This window comes from Hylobates moloch, unplaced genomic scaffold (genome assembly GCF_009828535.3).
Source record: "Hylobates moloch isolate HMO894 unplaced genomic scaffold, HMol_V3 SCAFFOLD_16, whole genome shotgun sequence".
NCBI classification, from domain to species: Eukaryota; Metazoa; Chordata; class Mammalia; order Primates; family Hylobatidae; genus Hylobates; species Hylobates moloch.
Genome location: NW_026652291.1, coordinates 16,648,449 through 16,667,504, shown reverse-complemented (window position 1 = coordinate 16,667,504; position 19,056 = coordinate 16,648,449). Strand labels below are relative to the sequence as shown.

Below are 19,056 nucleotides of genomic sequence, written 5' to 3'. Positions count from 1 at the left end.
ATTATATAATTATAAATATATAAAAATAATATAAATATATAATCGTATATAATATAAATATATATTATACAATAATACATAATATAATATAAATATATAACTAGCATGTTTATTATAATGTATACTATTATATATAGTAATATAATATAAATATTTTTATATAATATACATTTACATATGTTATATATGTATAAAGGAAAGAGATCAAGCAGATTTTAGGAACATTGCTTTTTAAAGTTCTTAATTGTTAATTTAAAAATTAAACCTTTTAGATTATGTAAATACTAATTATATATTATTTGTTATATTTTTAAAATATAGAACTTGTACAGTTCAAAAATGTATAAGGTAAAAACTGAAAAGTTATTATCCATACTTCTCTCTCTCATCTCAAACTTTAATGATAAATACTTTAGTTTTCTATTGTATCCCTCTGGGTTTTTTCTCAAAGCACACCCTTACTGTTTAGAAAGTGGATCCGAAAATCATGGAAAAAAAGTGTCATAATCTTATGTTGCCATACATAAAATAATAATACTGTTTTAGAAATTCCTATTAAGTATATGGTTTACTCATGCTAATGTTCTAATTGCTAATGAAGTGGAAGCCATTAAGTGCTAACTTGCTTTACTCCCTGACCTCACAAACCTGTGTCCTCTTTTGTTTTGTAAGGGCCTGTCCACTGCCTATCTCTCTCAGGCCTTGTTCCATGGGTCATCTCCTCTTTATTCAGCATCTTTAACCTCAGTCTCCTAATTGGTTTCTTAATGCCAGCCTATAGACATAATCATATCTGTTCTATCCTAGAAAGATTTTCCCTTGATTCTTTCTTGTCTAGTTACTATTGCCAGTCTCTGGCAATAGTAAGCTCACAGTAAGCTTTTGTTAGAGAATAAATGAATGAATGCTTTATATATAACATGTGGAGATAAAACTATAATGTCGTTATTGAAAATCCTGCACATTTTTGAAAATTCTTTCTTCTTCTTCTTTCTTTTTTTTTTTTAAGACAGGGTTTCACTCTGTTGCCCAGGCTGGAATGCAGTGCAATCACAGCTCACTGCAGCCTTGACCTTCCAGGCTCTAGTGATCCTCCTGTCTCAGCCTCCCAAGTAGCTGGGACTACAGGCACATGCCAACATGCCCAGCTAATTTTTGTATTTTTTGTAGAGATGGGGTTTCACTGTGTTACCCAGGCTGGTCTCGAACTCCTGGTCTCAAGCAATCCACCCACCTCAGCCTCCCAAAATGCTGGGAATACAGGTGTGCGCCACCACACCCAGCTGAAAATTCTTTACTGTAATATCTAGAAGATAATTTGTTACTAATCAATAATTATAAATGTCATAACAAATATTATTATTTTAAGAACCTATACTTTTATTGAAATGTATCTTGTTGTTAGGTTTATGTCTCATTGGATCAGCCTGTGACTGCTTTAAATCTTTTCAAACAAGGCTTAGATAAGTTTCCAGGAGAAGTAACTCTGCTCTGTGGAATTGCAAGAATCTATGAGGTAATTCTTGTTATTATTATTATTTTTATTGATACACAATAGTTGTACATATTTTTGTGGTACATGTGATATTTTAATTCCTGTATACAATGTGTAATGATCAAATCAGGGTAATTGAGTTATCTGTCACCTCAAACATTTATCTTTTCTTTGTGTTGGGAACATTACAATTCTTTTCTAGCTATTTTGAAATATACAACAAATTATTGTTAACCATAATTTCCCTACTGTACTATCAAATAGTAGAATTTATTCTTTCTGTCTAAATATTTTTGTACCCCTTAACCAACTTCTCTTCATCCTCCAGTCTCCTCACACCCTTCCTAGCCTCTGGTAACCATAACTTTACTTTTGCCTCCACGAGATCCACTTTTTTAGCTATTGCATCAGTGAGAACATGCGGAACTTTTCTTTCTGTGCCTGGCTTGTTTCACTTAACATAATGACTTCCAATTCCATTCCTGTTCCTACAAATGACAGGATTTCATCCTTTTTTATGGCTCAATATTACTTTATTGTGTCTATATACCACATTTTCTTTATCCATTTATCCACCGATGGACACTCAGGTTGATTCCACATCTTGGCTATTGTGAATAGTGCCGCAATAAATATGGGATATCTCTTTGATATACAGATTTCCTTTCTTTTGGATATATATTCAGCAGTGGGATTGCTGGATCATATGGTAGATCTATTTTGAGTTTTTTTGTGGAACCTCCATACTGTTTTCCATAACAACTATACTACTTTGCATTCCCATCAACAGTGTATGAGCATTCATTCCCCTGCCTTCACATCCTTGCCAGCATTTGTTATTTTTTGCCTTTTCGATGACAGCCCTTCTAACTGGGGTGAGATGATATTTCACTGTGGTTTTGATTTACATTTCCCTGATGATTAGTGATGTTGAGCATGTTTTCATATACCTGTTGGCCATTTGTATGTCTTCTTTTGAGAAATGTCTGTTCAAGTCTTTTGTCCATATTTAAATTGGATTGCTTGTTTTCTTGTTGAGTTATTTGAGTTCTGTATTCTGATAATCCCTTCTTGGATGGTGTATTAGGTGATTCTTGCATTGCTATAACATTGGTATAAGAATGGACAAACAATCCAGTGGAACAGAATAGAAAGCCCCAAAATGTATCTTCCACAAATGGACAAAAATTGATACTGACATTACATTACATTCTCTCTCTCTCTCTCTCTCTCTCTCTATATATATATATATATATTTAGAGATGGGTTCTCACTCTATTGCCCAAGGCTGGATCGCAGTGGCATAATCATAACTCACTGCAGCCTCCAAATTCCTAGGCTCCAGTGATCCTGCGTCAGCCTCCTGGGTAGCTGGGACTACAGGCTTGTACCCCCATGTCCAGCTATTTTTTTTTACTTTTTGCAGAAATGGAGTCTTATTTTGTTGATCAGGCTGGTCTCGAACTTCTGGCTTCATGCTTATAAATTTTAGAGTCATGTCGTCAAATTCTATGAAAAGTCCCATTGAGATATCTTCCCTGCCGTCTAATTACTGTAGTTTTACAATAATTCATGATACCACGTTGGGCAAATTCTACCACCTTGTTCTTCTTGTTTACAGTTGGTTTTCTTGGCCCTTTGCTCTTCCATATTGATTGTAGGATTGGCCTATCAAGAGCCATAAAAATACCTGGAGGCATATTGATTGGAATTACATTGAGTGTGTGAATGATGGGGAGTGGGTGGGTGGGCCGCCTTTCTTCCTATTCTCGATCATGATATAACTCTCCATTTACCTAGGTCTTTTTTTGTTCTTCAGCAAATATTTTGTAATTATATCCAGAAAGATGGTGTGTTGAGGGTCCCCCAAACCATGCTGAGATTCAGTGATTTACTGGGACTCACAGGACTCAGCAGGCAGTTGTACTCACTGCTATGATTTATTTCAGCAAAAGGATACAGAGTAAAATTAGTAAAAGGAAACAGCTCTTGGGGCAAAGTTCAGAGGAAACCAGATGCAAGCTTCCAAGAGCTCCCTCCCAGTGGAGTCACACAGGACACACTTAATTCTTCCAGCAGCAAGTTGTGACAACTCATGAGAAGTGATGTCTACCAGGGAAGCTCATTAGAGACTCTGTATCCATGGTTACTATTGGGTGCTGGTCATATAATCACACACTGTTTATCACACAACAAAGACTACCAGAAGTAAACAGGCATTCAGTACAAACCACACCGTTTATGCAAACAGGTTAGGTGTAGCAAGCTGTGCTTATCATTTGGGGAAATTTCATATCAATGTAGAGAACCAGCCAAATTCCCAGATACAGGCCTTTCTAAGAATAGTGGTCTCAGGCCTGCTATGTTAACTTTTTTCTATGCAGGTGTATTCCTATGTATAAGTATGAATGGAATCCTTAATTTTTTCTCTTGTATTTTCTATTTGATTATTTCTGGCAGATAGGAATGTATTACTTTTTAAAAGTTTTTTTGATACTAGCAATTCTTTAAATTTTAAGATCTTGTTCATAGGTCCTCTTGGATATTCTAAGTAAATAAAACAATCATCATTTGCAAATACAGATGGTTTCATCTCTTCCTTTCAATTATTTTACCACTTTTAAAAATATGTATTACTGCTTAGGACTTCCAATATAATATTGAACAGACATATCTCTGTTTTCTTGAAATTCCTTGAAAATGCTAGGTATCATATTTTGAAATCATTTTGTTAGAAAAGAATGGAATATATTAATAGCTTCTATACCTAGGTGATAGTGTATGAAATTTTTTTATACTTTCTGTATTTTCTAGATTTTCCATAATAAACATGCATTACTTTTAAAATAAAAGTATTTTAACATTGTCTAGAAAAACTATGATTTCCTTTAGAAATGTAATTTTTATTAATGTATAAATAGAAGGCTTTGATCAATCAATAAAAATATTCTGGACTCTAAATTGAGTATGAATAAAACTTTGACCAGCAACCTTAACCAGTGGAATTCGTGCTTGTTCCAATGGTGACTATGCCAGTGCAATTGGAGCTCTGACCTTTAGGCCCTTGCCTTCTGCTCATTTCAGCCCTTTTGCCCTTCTCTTCTTAGGCAGGAAGTGCTAGCAGAAAGAGCTAGAGAACTGTCACATCTTTATTGCATGGTTGCTGGTCGGAAGAATTCCTTCCAAGCCTCTGTTACAGTCACTGTTGCTGTGGCTGTGATACGGAGTAGCACTGGAGTGGATTCCTTTTCTCAACCTTTCCCTGCTCTAAGTTGACTGTACACTTGAAGGAAGAAAGGAGTAGAGAGGAAAGCATCTTAGCAGTAGGGACAATCATGCACAAATAGAGTGATCAAGGACTAAGCACAGACTTGAAATAGTTGGTGGCAGTATTTCAGTCTTTTGCCTTGAATTTGCATAGCTAATTTCCTTTATGTCAAGGTTTACCACACCAAAGTCAGATTTCCAGTGTGTTCTTTTTCTCTTCATGTGACAATAGATGTCCAGTTAATCTGTAAATTGGTTTTAGCATCGCAGCCTGCACTGTGTGTGCCTTTAGGGTTTTTGTTACATACATCATGCTTGTCCCTGGCTGGAGGGATTCCATTCCTTTACGTTCTCTTCTTTTTATCTTTCATTGTTGAAGATATCTTTTAAATATTGTCTATTTTAGGATGAATATGTTGAACTCCTTATTGTTCATTGTTTGTTTAAAATGATTTATCCTTGCCAGATTTCTTTGTTGGTGGTTTCAGTTTTTCTCGAGGTATTTTGTTTATTCATTTGAAAGACAGGTCTTAATTTTAGCCGTTCTTTGTTGAAAGGCATTTGCAATTAAAAATCTTACCCTGAAAGTGTTATTTTAGGGGTCTTCAAACTTTACTGTGTATGAAATTACCTTGGGAGTGGATGGAAAGTATGACCCATCCTCTTCCTCTGAATCAGAAGTCCTGGAAGGTGGGACTCAGGCATCTGGATTTTTAGCAAGCCCACTAAGTGATTGATTCTGTTGCAGAACAAAATTTGAAAACTACTGCAGCATTCATTTTCTGCAGTTATTTAATTTTATTTTAATCCCAGAACTTCGGGATGCCGAGGTGGGTGGATCACCTGAGGTCTGGAATTCGAGACTAGCCTGACCAACATGGGAAACCTCGTCTCTACTAAAAATACAAAATTAGCCTGGCTTGGTGGCGCATGCCTGTAATCCTAGCTACTCGGGAGGCTGAGGCAAGAGAATTGCTTGAACCCAGGAGGCGGAGGTTGCAGTGAGCCAAGATCGTGCCATTGCACTCCAGTCTAGGCAACAAGAGTGAAACTCCATCTCAAAAATAATAATAATAATAATAATAATGATAATAATTTAAAAATCTAATTATAGATTTTGTGTCTACATTTTGTGAATTGGATCAAAAATAACCACTGTAAAATTCACTCGATACCAAATTTATTACATACTCGAAGTGGCATTTGTATACTTGAAAATGTAATTTTAAGGCTACATTAATAAAATCTATTCTAGAACTAGTAAAATTTAAACAAATCTGATAAAGGAATAAAGAAACAAAATAGAGTCAATGTGTGTTCATATATATGAAAATTTAAGATGTGATAAAGATGGCCTATTAAGCCAATTGCATTACTTGGTTATTTAATAAATAGTTTAAAAATAGAGCTGGATGAGTAATGATTTATACTATTCATTACTGCCAGATTTAAAACTTTAAAAATTTAAAACTTCAAAAAATGAAGCCCTGAAAGTTCCAGAAGAAAACACAGATGAATTATTTGTATAAATTGGAATGAGGAAGATTTTTAAAATCATGACACAAAGTCAGAAAACCATAATAGCGAAGATTGATAAATTTGAGAATGTAAAAGTTAAATTTTCTATATGGCAAAAACAAAAAATAGAAACCAAACCCACATACAACAAAACAAAAGGTAAAAATATCAAACAGGGAAAATAGTTGGCATACCTGGGACAGACAAAAGACTGCTTTTGATTTCCTCAAACTACACATTGCTTAAAAATTGCCGAAAATGGGAGATTTAAACACACACACACACACACACACACACACACACACACACACACACAAATTCTCATCTATTTAGTCAAGAATGTAAACATGGAAACGAGGTATTTCCATGTCATGGTGTGGCTTTTCCTTAGGCTCTTGTTTCCTTTCAGCCTTCACAGTGGCCATTGACCCTCTCCTTGAAAGTAAAATCACCACAGAGATGAGACAACAACCAAGTTCCAGCTGCATTGACTATACCGCCCCCGTTTTGTACTTAGGGCTTGGTGACACCTATTTAGAAGAACTTAATTAAGCCATCTATACTTTTCCTCTGAAGAGAATGTTTATAAACACTGAGCCGTCCTGTGTTTTTGAACTGTGGTCAACATCAACACAGGCTCGTTTCATCTGGAATAGAACACAGTCAGTGCCCAGCGATTCTTGAGCCACACCTCAGCCTCCAGCTCTCCTGTGTCCAGGAGGGCAGTGTTCCACCCAAGACCCCCATACACACAATTGTGGAAGGACAAAAGATAGGATAGGATAGAAGAACAGACAAAAAATATGAATTGGCAGTTCACAGAAGGAGAAATATAAATAATATCTGATGTGTTAAATGCCTAACCTCTGTCATAATTAAAGATATAAAAAAACTAAAACAACAGTGATAAGCCATTTTTCACTCAATCAGATTAGTGAAGATGAAGAAATTCTATGTTATCTAGGGTTGCCAAGGGTGTAGAGAAACAAGCTCCATGTATGAACGTTTGGAAGTTGTTTGCAATTATTGATGATATTTTAAAATGTGCATGCTCTTTGACCTGGCAATATTACTTCTAGGAATTTTCCTTAAGGATATTTTCATACAAGTGCACAAAGATCTGTACAAAGATGTTTTTATAGTATGTATTTTGGTTAAAAAAAAAAAGGAAACATATGCTTGAACAAAAAGGGACTGGTTTAATAAGTTATGGTCTATGTATTGATGGAACACTATGCAGAAGTATTATGATGTAAAGCTTTTGGTTTTGATATGCAAAGAGTCAAGACACTGAGAGTGAAAAAATAAACCGTATATTAGAATGTATAGAATGATTCTGTTTATGGTTAAAATGTGCATGCCCATATGTATGCTTATATATGAACAAAATTTCCTGAACAATACTCAAGAAACTATTAACAGAGCCTCTGCCTACTGGAATTTGGGGACGGGGCATTTACTTTTAATTTTGTACCCTTTTGTAAGGTTTACATTTATTTAGCATAAGCACGTATTTTATAAGTTTATAAAACTTAATTGAAAAACTACATATGAGGTTGTCAGTACAATAGGTGTTTCAGTCTAAAATTCCTCGAGATTACATAAATTAATTTCTGTGTCCATTAATTAAGTATACAAGTATTCAAAAGTAATTTTATAGAACCCAAAGTCTTGAACCAACTGGCTTATTGAGGCGTGAGCCTTCTTTGCATTGGGCATTGTCACCTTTGGAAGCTGTAACACTGTAGCCTAGCACTGTGGGATGCTGTTGGCTTTGAAAAAGAATTTCAAATATAAAGCACATGAAGAAATATGTATAAAGCATAGATTTGCGTCAACTGGTGAATGTTTTGTTAGGGTTTTATGGGACTGATAAGTTACATCCCTGTTCCTCCATGTTGAGAACCAACTGAGAGAGAGATACAAGATTTCGACAAATGGAGGTCAAACCATTAGCTTGATTACAGATAAAAGCAGAAGTGGAGCTTTTGGCTTTAGACCTATGCTCAAAAGAACTTAACAACCTTCTCTCTCTGGGTTAAACAGACTAATCTACCCTGTCACATAGTTGTACAACCTACAGACTTTCTCTACTCAGAAGAGCTTATTATTTTTCATAAAAATGTTATGGATGTAATAGGTTTATTGTGTGTTGTTTAGAATGAATTAATAAGTAAACGTTTAAAGATACCTCAGTTGTAATTTCTAATATTAATCTATATAACTTACATAAACAAAACTTCTTTCTTCTCAGCAATTTTTAACAGTTTAAAAGGAATCTTAGACCAAAACGTTTGAGAACCTCTGTTCTAATGGAAACATGCGAAGCTAAGAACATTTTTTAGAGTTGTTTAATTCTTGTTTATTACTTTTTCAGTTTCCAGAGCACTAAATTTTGTGCTAAGAAATGGCACATATGATCTTGCTCCAAAGGAATTTACCATATTTCATGGACTCTAAAAACACATTTTTTTTCACATTTTAACATCTCTGAACTTGAGATACATCTTAAAATGGATAGCATCTTTTTATGGCCAAGTGGCAGTTGCCATGTAGTTGTCATAGTCTGCTTATATGGAAACTTGGGTAATTACTCTTGGGAGCATGGTGAACCTGGTAATTATTACTGGTTGTTGCCTGAAAGCTTTTGTTGACACCTACTGGTAAGATCAAGAAAACACAGGTATCAGCATAGCAGAATGACTGTCCATAGGTTGGAAGAAAATCTTGGAGACAATAGTGGAGCACTTTTAAGAAATATTAAAAGTGGATTTTAAATGTTCTTACCACAAAGTATGCAAAAGAGTGATCTGTGATACAATCTGTGTATGAGTATGTCTAAATATCAGTGAGGATCAAATAAAAATTCTGTTTAAAACACCGCGTGGTGCTTCTTACAATCAGTAGTCTCTTATATTTGATATGATTAAAATTTAATGAAAAGTATGAGTCCTTCTCTAATGAGAACAAGTATGCATAATAAACACCATGTAAGTTGAGAGGTAGAAGACAGCTATGTGAAGTGAAGGCATTAGGGAAATCTTCATGAAGGATGTGGAGCCTGAACAGGGCCTTGAAGGTGCACTTGAGAAATATAACATTCATTGATAACATTAGATGCATACATTTATGATTATCAGTATTTTAGAAAGAATATATAATAACCATAGAAGGTTTATTTAGTTTTTCATTTTGTATGTATTTCTAAGCTTGGTCTTGGTTGCTGTCTTTTCTTTCCTGGACTCTTGATCTTCCTGCTACCACTCTTTCCTATTTTGGTATGTCTAGCATGCAGCAGTGAAGTTATTCTTTCAAAATGCAAATATGATTGTTATTCCTCTCCTAAGGGATTTCTCTCAACTAGAAAAAAAAAATCTGAAGTTCTCACCATGGCTTACAAAGGCCCTGGCTGCCTCTCATCTCCTTTTGTGCCACTTTCCCTCTTTCCAGCCTCATTTACCTTCGTGTGGTTCTTCATATGTGACAAGCACATTCCCCCCTCAGGCTCATACATTTGCTCTTCCCTCTGCCCAGAGTGAGCTTCCCCCAGATATGCTCAGGGCTTGATCCTTCACTTCACTCAGGTCTTTTCAAATAGCACCTCCTCCAAAGTGGCCCCTTCCACCACCCCTTTTGAAGCACACTCTCCCTGCTCTCTCTCTCCTGCTCTGTTTTTCTTCACAGCACCTAACCTTCTCTTATATTACATATTTGTTTGCCTTTCATACCAGATGTCACCTCCTTGAGGACAGTGACTTTCTCTTTTTGTTCATATTGTATCCCCAGGGTCTAGAATGGAGTCTGGCACATGGTAGCCTCTCAATAAATACTTATTGAATGAATGGACTTAAATCAGTCAGAAAAAAAATAATTTCTTGTCCAATATTAATAAAATATTGCTCTTCTCTCTTGATGGAGAATAGGAAATGAACAATATGTCATCAGCAGCCGAATACTACAAAGAAGTGTTGAAACAAGACAATACTCATGTGGAAGCCATCGCATGCATTGGAAGCAATCACTTCTATTCTGATCAGCCAGAAATAGCTCTCCGGTTTTACAGGTGCACTTCACATCCAATTTGTAGAACCACTTTCCTGTGAAATATTGATAAAATAATAAGAAGGAATGAAAGTATAGAGAAATAAGGTATAGGCCATGTCTTTATGAAACTAAAATTTCAACACCGAGATGTATTATGAGCATTGAAGTGACATCCAATAATTTGGAATCATGCAGATGTCTGGCATCTTGCAGAAACACACTGGACAACTGACTGAGTTTTAAACCTCATTGTCATTGTATGTGTTAGCCATTTTGTCATCAACCGATGACAGTTTAATAGTTACTTAAAACTTCTCATCATCATTGCCTCCATTAACACCATTAAACATAAAGACACTGGAATTGAAAGGTGAAAAGATTGCAAAGAGCATTTGGCCCCATGTTCTGAACCTTGATGAGGACCTGAATCAGAATCACCTGTTTTATGCAGCATTGTCAGTTCTTGTCCAAATATTTTTTCAGTCTAAATAAATTATATTCACTGATTCTCTTTTAAGTACTTATTTCATCCTACATATGACTTCTGAAATTAATTTTTAAATTATGATTTCCTCTTTAGCCCTTGGGTAATATAGAACGAGATGACTGGCAGCTGACAAGGGTTCTTTCCAAATATGTGTTGGAGGCATAAAATGTAATAATAAGAACACTATTCTGTGCACCTGCAGCTGACTCTACTCCCCAACCCCCAAAGTGGGTCATGGGTTTCTCGCGGCAGCTGGGCTGGATTTTCATTTGCTTATATGAACTCGTTTGTCCTTTGTCCCATGGGATTAATGATGCATAGAAGCAAATGAGGCTCTTGAGCTGCAGTGTGAAAGCTAAGTGGATAATCTAAGGATCCACTGATGGTCTTGTCTTCCTCCGTGGAAGCTCATTGGAGTTCAGTAGACACAGCTGAAGCACAAAGTACAGAGAGCCAAAAACGGGATCCAACTCAGCTGAAAACGTAGAGGTTAATGCTAAACACAGTCCTCAAATTAGATTAGGTTTTAGGAATTTACCCTATGGGCAGCAAAGCTTTATAAAGCTGAAGTGTATGGGCTTTACTTTTTGTGACTCTTTCTTATTTTGGTTCTCTAACAAAGTATTTGGGGAGAAAACTTAGATCAGTTGTTTGTCTTTGTCTATAGACACATTCCCCATGACTAGTACCATTATAAAAGATAGGTGTTTGTATTTGCTTTAAACATTTTTTCATTTACTATAACAATTGTATTTATATTCTTAAGGGGTATCAAAAATCACAAGATGAATTCATTTTTAACTATGTAAAATATATATATGTATATATGTCTTAAAACTTACAAAGTTGGTCTGACACCAAAATTTGCGTGTTCTTTTTTGAAAAGGCGGCTGCTGCAGATGGGCATTTATAACGGCCAGCTTTTTAACAATCTGGGGCTGTGTTGCTTCTATGCCCAGCAGTATGATATGACTCTGACCTCATTTGAACGTGCCCTTTCTTTGGCTAAAAATGAAGAAGAGGCAGCTGATGTCTGGTACAACTTGGGACATGTAGCTGTGGTATGTTGTCTTTCTGATACAATTTCTGTTATGGAAAGTTGGTTTGAGCCAGACGCAGTGGCTCATGCCTATAATTCCAGCATTTTGGGAGGCTGAAGCAGGAAGATTGCTTGAGCCCAGGAGTTTGAGACCACCCTGGGCAACATAGTGGGACTCTGTCTCTACAAAAAATTTAAAAATTAGCTGGGTGTGGTAGTGCACACCTGTAGTCCCAGCTACTCTGAGGGCTGAGGCAGGAAGATCACTTGGGCCTAGACGGTCAAGGCTGCAGTGAGCTGTGATCGCAGCACTGCACTCCAGCCTGGGCGACAAAGTGTGAGACCCTGTCTCAAAAGAAACAAAAAAGTTAGTTTGAAGAAATTTTCAGGAATTATCCTAAATCCAGGTTTGGCTGTAGTCTTACAGGGCAATTTAGAAGTTTCTAGGAGTCATTGTGGCTCATTTTATATTCTCAGGTTAGATCCACTTACATAGAATTCACGTTGACTTCTGTAATTGTATGGTACTTGATGCTTTTTGTCTGGTAGCAGAAGAGATACCTATGAGGAAAGAAGGGAGGAGGAAGTAAATGGACCCATGGGTGTGAACATGGGCTTTCTTTTGTAGGGAATAGGAGATACAAATTTGGCCTATCAGTGCTTCAGGCTGGCTCTGGTCAACAACAACAACCACGCCGAGGCCTACAACAACCTGGCTGTGCTGGAGATGCGGAAGGGCCACGTTGAACAGGTCAGTGAACTGGCAGCAGCACGCTGGGCAGTCTGCTTTCTTCAGAGAAAAGCTGTCATGTGTGGTAGCGTTACAGTGTATGTTATTTTAAAATGAGCTCTAGAATCTGACAGGTGTGGATTTGAATCCTAGCTCTGTTGTGTATTAGCTGTGTGACCTTGGGACAAGTTACTTAACCATTCTGAGTCCAAAATAGAACATTTGATTTTATTAGGACAAGTCTGAGCCTCCCCAGTCTTCCCTATCTTAGTGAAATGTTCTACCAGTCACCATCCCCTGTCTACTACATAACTGCTCAAGCCAAAATCCTTGGAGCCACCCCTGAAACCTCTCGTTTTTTATTGCTTCCCCCTGCCACACCTGTGCCCACATCATATTCAGCAAGCCCTGTCATTCTGACCTCAGAGTCCCATCACATTCTGAGCCTGGCCACCTTTCTCCATTCCCATGACCCTTCTTCAGACTGCTCTCTTCTCCTGCATGGACTACTATGAGAGCCTCCTAGCTGGTCTTTTTGTTTCCACTTACATCAGCAAGTAAGTGCACTCTGTGATACACTCTTCTGAGAACAACCTGAGAGATTTTTTAAAAAATGAAGACTGTTTAATACTACTTTGTTTAAAATCCTCTAGTGCCTTCTCCTTCAACTTGGAATAAAATCTGGACATGAAACCATGACTATGGCCTATGAGGCCCCACGTGACTTGGCCTCTGGCTCCCTCCCAGACCACATCTTTTGCCACTCCCTCTTTCCCACTGACTTGCAGGCACATCGCTGCCTTGCTGCTCTGCAGACAGACAGTGCTCTGTCTTCCTTTAGGGCCTTTGGAGTGTTCTTCCTTCAGATCTTGCAATGACAAATTTCTTTCTTGTCATTCAGGTCTTAGATTAAATGCCACTTCCTTAGAAAGGTCATCTCCTCCATCAGTCTAAAAGAGCCCTTGGGTGTTATCACATCTCTTACTTTTTTTCTTCACGGTATTTACCACTTTATCAGATATTTTCATATTTATGTGTAGGATGTAGAATGTCAGCTGCATGAAAAGAGTGACCATATCTGTCATGTAACTGTTATTTTCCCAGCATCAGAAACAATACCTGCCATATGGTAGATGCTCAGTCAATATTTGTGGAACGAATGGATAATACATAAAATAGAGTGTAACAGTAGTGATTTGAAGGGATTGTTTGTGAGGATTAGATCATGCAGTTGGCATAGTAGAAGCATAGTATGGAACATATGGTAGATGCTTAATAAATTGTATTATTATAATGATATATGTAAAACAGAAAGTTTAAAATACTAAATATGTTCATACAATGTTAGTGGCAATCAAGGGCAAATATTATCACATTCCCCACTTTGGAGATAAAGAAATGGAGGCTTGAGAGGGTGAGTAACTTTACCCGAGGTCACAGACATGGCAAACAGCATGCCAGTACATTAGCCTGGTCTTCGAAGCACAATGATAAACTTTTAACAACAACAAGGAAAGAAAGGTCACTGGATGTTACCTTTATTGCATAAATTCTCCCAAAGTAAGGAAGATGGATTTGTAGTTTACAGACTGTTCTAAAATGGACACTTGTTTTGTCAGGAACTTTGCCTGTATTCATATGATGAAACAAGTGATTTTTGTGATTTTTCTCTGTTCCCATGTTGGTGATTTTCTTTTCCTCTTACTGTAGTTTCTCTAGCATGCAATTGACTTGAAATGTTTTGGTGAAAGATTTCATAATATGAACTTCATTTTATTAAAAATTATATCTTTCATTCTATATTAGCTGATATCATTTTGTTTTCCATTAAAAAAGGTATACAAATTTGTCTTCAGGGTCATGGATAGAAGTTTTAGATGTAGCTACAAGTTGAGGGGTTGTTAGCAGCTTGTAATGTTGAATTTGTGGTATTAATGAATGTATAAGCATCTCATGCTACTAAGTGGTCTCTGCATTGTATGATCCTATGATCACAGAAAAATAATGTGAATGTTATATTTTGAGTATCTTAGAGAACAGAAAGCTTGTCATATTCAATTGCTGTCTCACTAACAAAATTGATCAGCACTATATTAAATACTTGCTCACTGTCATCCAGCACAGAATTTTGGGCTTTGAAATTTACAATCATTTTTTTGGTCGTTATTACATTAAAGAACAGGTAATTAGAGCCTGCTTAATCAGTCAACAGCAGTAAAAACTAGATTAAGAAGAAAGTTGTAGTATTGAGAAGATTGTATTTCAAATTGTATGTCATATTGAGATATAAACTTTATGAGAACATTGGTTCCCAAATAACTTTAAATGTACTCTGAATTTTCAGTTCTCTTATTTTCTGTGTCTTATGAAGTATTTATTATTAACATAATTTTTGCAAGGTATCGGTAGTTAATTGTATTTCATTAAGTCATTGTATTTCATGAGGAATGTTGTCTGTATTTATCACAGGCTCATGTTATTAAAGTCCTGTCATAGGTAAAGAATTCTTTTACCAAAAAAAAATCACAAATACAGTGCTGATATATGTTCATACGCCTTTGGTTTTTCTTTATTTTTATACACAGGCAAAGGCACTATTACAAACTGCATCTTCATTAGCACCCCATATGTATGAACCGCATTTTAATTTTGCAACAATCTCTGATAAGGTATTCTCTTTCTTTATTAATTTATCATCTGATCTGCTCTTTTTTTTTTCTTTGTTTTAAAAAAAGTACAAATAAATGAGGAAATTCTAACCTCATCTTCCTGAAAGAAATGGCTTTTTAAAACTCTTAATTACTGTATTTATTTATACATCTTTACTTCAAGGGACAGTTTTTAAAACTTTTAATTTATTGCTGAATATTGACTAAACTCCATTATAGATTATAGAATTATTTTATGTTTTGAAATATGGCATTTAGTCATTGAAGAAATACTTAATAACTCCTGGTTTGGGAAGTATTTAGTTATTGGCTTTTACAGCAACAAAATCCTGTGCATTGTTTGTAGATCATATTGCCACCAAGTTTCTGGTACAATTGCTGTAAAATTAGTGATATCTAATGTGAAAACTATCTTAGCTATGAAGAATATGGGGGAAATAAAACTTAATACTGTGTTGCAAGTCCGTTAGTATCCAAAAGCTAAAAGGAACCACGTGCCATTTTTAACAATAAGAAAACAAGCAAAAACATCTAATAACTAGCTTGTACTTGGAAGGTGAGTCTGTTTTGAGAATAAGGAAATGGCTAAAAATATTTGTGATATAAATTAGGGTCTTGATAGACCATAAGATATTTATAAAGATGTTATTCTTCATAGCATAAATATGAAGTCATCTACACTGTCATTTCTGTATTGAAAATAAAATAAACTGTCATTCATGAGTTGTAATTATTGAGCACCTGTAAGTACCAGCTAGTGTTCTAGGTGCTTTAAATACTTTCTCTAATTCTCCCAACTACCCCGCCTTCCTCACTCATTTTTTTCATGACTGATGTTCTGTTTATTGAGCCTTTGCTATATACCAGGCCCTGTTTTTGGCACAGAGGATGTAATGATGAGTAAAAGACAAAAACCTGTACCTCAAGCAGCTTAATTTCTAATGGAACCCAAGGCTTAAAGAGGTTAAAAGACTTCTGCGTCCCTTGGCAGTGGCAGATTTCAGATTCACACCCAGATCCCAATGATGTCCATGTGTTTCCCACTGTACTGTGCTACTGCTTGGTTAGTTAAACCCCCAAGAGGGCTGGCTTACCTTCGGGAATAGCATCACATTTTAATAATATATAACTCAAATGAGATATCTTCTTTAAGCAAAAGGCTACACTTCCATAACAGAAAGCAGTATATTAAAAAGAAGTGCCATGATTTAAAAAAGGAAACTTAATTTCTGTTTTAATACATATATATTGTTACCAGAAATCTACCAGAATTTATCTAGATTTTTTTAGTGTATACACGAAAAAGCCTCTTCCTTTTTAGAACGTATCCATGAATCAAGATATACTCAGACTATAATTAATAATTTATTGTATATCCCAAAATAGCTAGAAGATTTGGAATATTCCCAACACAAAGAAATTATAAATGTTTGAGGTGACAGATAACCCAGTTACCCTGATTTGGTCATTATACCTTGTATGCTTGTATCAAAATATTGCATGTACCTCATAAATATAAGTTATTATGTATCAATAAAAAGGATACATTCAGACAGTATGTGTGTTTTTCTTTGGGAATTAATATAAAGTTCATTGAAAATCAGAGACATCCTTTATAAACTTTTAAAACCAGATATTTTCCCAACCTTATTGTGCCAGCACCACTTAAAACCTCTCAAAACATGTTATTATGCCTTAAATACAGGAGTTTTTGCTTAAATTTTCTGTCTAAAAGGTAACAACTCTAATCAAAATATATTTTTGTTTGTGGTACCTTACAGATAGTTTTCTCTAAGTTTTCTGAGCTATCTAGAGCTGGCTGTTTCAGCATGTAAATGTCATTTTACATTTATAATACTATCATCAGTGACAGGAAAAGAAAACATAGGTTTTGAAATTCATTACCAGACAGCTGTAAATTATTTATATAATTGGTTATTTTATCTTTCTCACATATTTTTCAAGATTGAATTATAATCTAGAATTCTAAAATCAAAGTAGCATAATTAAGCAATTTGCCTTTAAGAACCCTTTGAGTTATGATGTTAGTTGTGGGCTTGTTAAAAAAAAGAAAAGAACCCTTTTAATTTCTACAGCATGCAGATACTATGTCTTATTTTCTTTTTTACTTCCTTACTCATTTTTTTCTGATCTCATTCTATGGTCTTATTCTTGTATTTTTTGCAGATTGGAGATCTGCAGAGAAGCTATGTTGCTGCGCAGAAGTCTGAAGCAGCATTTCCAGACCATGTGGACACACAACATTTAATTAAACAATTAAGGCAGCATTTTGCTATGCTCTGATTGTTCCTTAGACCACATATGTTCTTATGAAGTGGCATTATGCAAGGGGAAAAAAGTACTATCTCTGTGTGTATGTATGTATATAGTGTAATACGTATATTTTAACAAACCTGTCCTTGATATTAGTGAAGGTGACACATAAGGGTGACACAGAATGTATAATGCAAATTTCATAGTAATAGTAACTTTATAAAATAATGTAAAATACAAGATTTAAACCTTTCTACATAGATTTTGAAACGTTCTCCCACATTATATAGTAGATGTTTGTTTATTATGTTTACAAAACATTTTGGTGAATTTCCTCAATGTTTTATAAATGTACATTTTTTAAGTCCTTAAGCTATTAGCCATCATGTAGCTTAAGGAGTCTGAAATCTGCCATTAAAACTGCACCTTTAAGCCAGGTGTGGTAGCATGTGCCTATAGTCCCAGCTACTTGGGAGGTGGAGGTGGGAGGATTATAAATAGAGACTTTCCTTAAGACTTTAAAAATGTATTTAAAACTATTTTTTATTAAATACTTTGATTTCCCATTAAGCTTTAAAATAAATCGGTGTGTAAAACACCATCATTTCATTATTTTTTATGAGTTTTTATTTTAGTCATCTCAGGTGAAACAGGTTTTACAGAAGTCCAGTAATCTTAGAAATCATCATTATTTTAATTTTATTTCAAATGATGTACCACCAATTCTGTTTTTTTCCTAAAAAGTGACTTATGGGATGTCACATTATTAATATAAGAATATTCAGATTAGAAATAGAGTCATAGGCCAGGAGTCCCACTTCTGGTCAGCCACAGCACAGAAGTCAGCAATATTCCAGTACCATGCATGGTATAGCAGTCTTAGAAAGGCTCTTGAACTTTCCTCTGCCTTATTTAGTGGAACTCTCATTAAAGTGTTCACACAAGGAAATGTGTTCATGGGACAGGACAACTCAAACTCATACTTTGGACTTTGGGATCTCCATGTTATTTTTCATTTTTTTTAACTTCATGAAAACTATTTGATAGATACTTCTATTCTGTTCAGATCTGTATAAATTGTATACTCAGCTGACAGAACAAAAAAATTGAATTCAAGGAATGATAGCTTGCTCAAGGCTAGAATTCACTACAGACAAGAAAGCAAGGCCCCGCATCACATCCATGGCTGCAGCCCAAGGTCTTTTTCCTGCACCTTAGACTTGAACCTTTCTTGGTTCTGTGTGATGTGTTAGTGCTTATTTAGCCCTTGCGAATTTCCTCAGGTACTATCACATTTCCTAATATTGTAATCAATACTTAGATTCAAATGGTATAATGTGAGTCATTTTCTTAATTTAAAATAAGAGCTAATAAGAATGGCTGAACATTTACTGAGGATGTTAAATATGCCCACTGTTCTAAGCACTTTATGGGAATGAGTTCATTTCATTCCCACCATAGTCCTATGCAGGCTGTTATTATTCCCATTTTACTTATGAGAATACTGAGGCATAGAAAAAAGCTTATTGAACT

General features: G+C 35.5%; 1 protein-coding gene across 10 annotated transcripts in view; it reads left to right on the top strand.

Moving 5' to 3' along the window:
- TTC8 (tetratricopeptide repeat domain 8) overlaps positions 1–18,132 on the top strand; it is a 53,396-nt gene extending 35,264 nt beyond the window's left edge. For 8 of the 10 annotated variants that reach the window (XM_032179751.2, XM_058429559.1, XM_058429565.1 and 5 more), the window contains 6 exons: positions 1,406–1,516; positions 10,204–10,343; positions 11,698–11,872; positions 12,479–12,601; positions 15,166–15,249; positions 17,437–18,132. In XM_032179751.2, coding sequence (XP_032035642.1) covers positions 1,406–1,516; positions 10,204–10,343; positions 11,698–11,872; positions 12,479–12,601; positions 15,166–15,249; positions 17,437–17,553 — 750 coding nt within the window. In that variant the 3' untranslated portion in view covers positions 17,554–18,132. The remainder of the gene's footprint in view (positions 1–1,405; positions 1,517–10,203; positions 10,344–11,697; positions 11,873–12,478; positions 12,602–15,165; positions 15,250–17,436) is intronic. The other 2 variants (XM_058429561.1, XM_058429560.1) reach the window with 1 other exon arrangement.
- Positions 18,133–19,056: the final 924 nt, after the last annotated feature.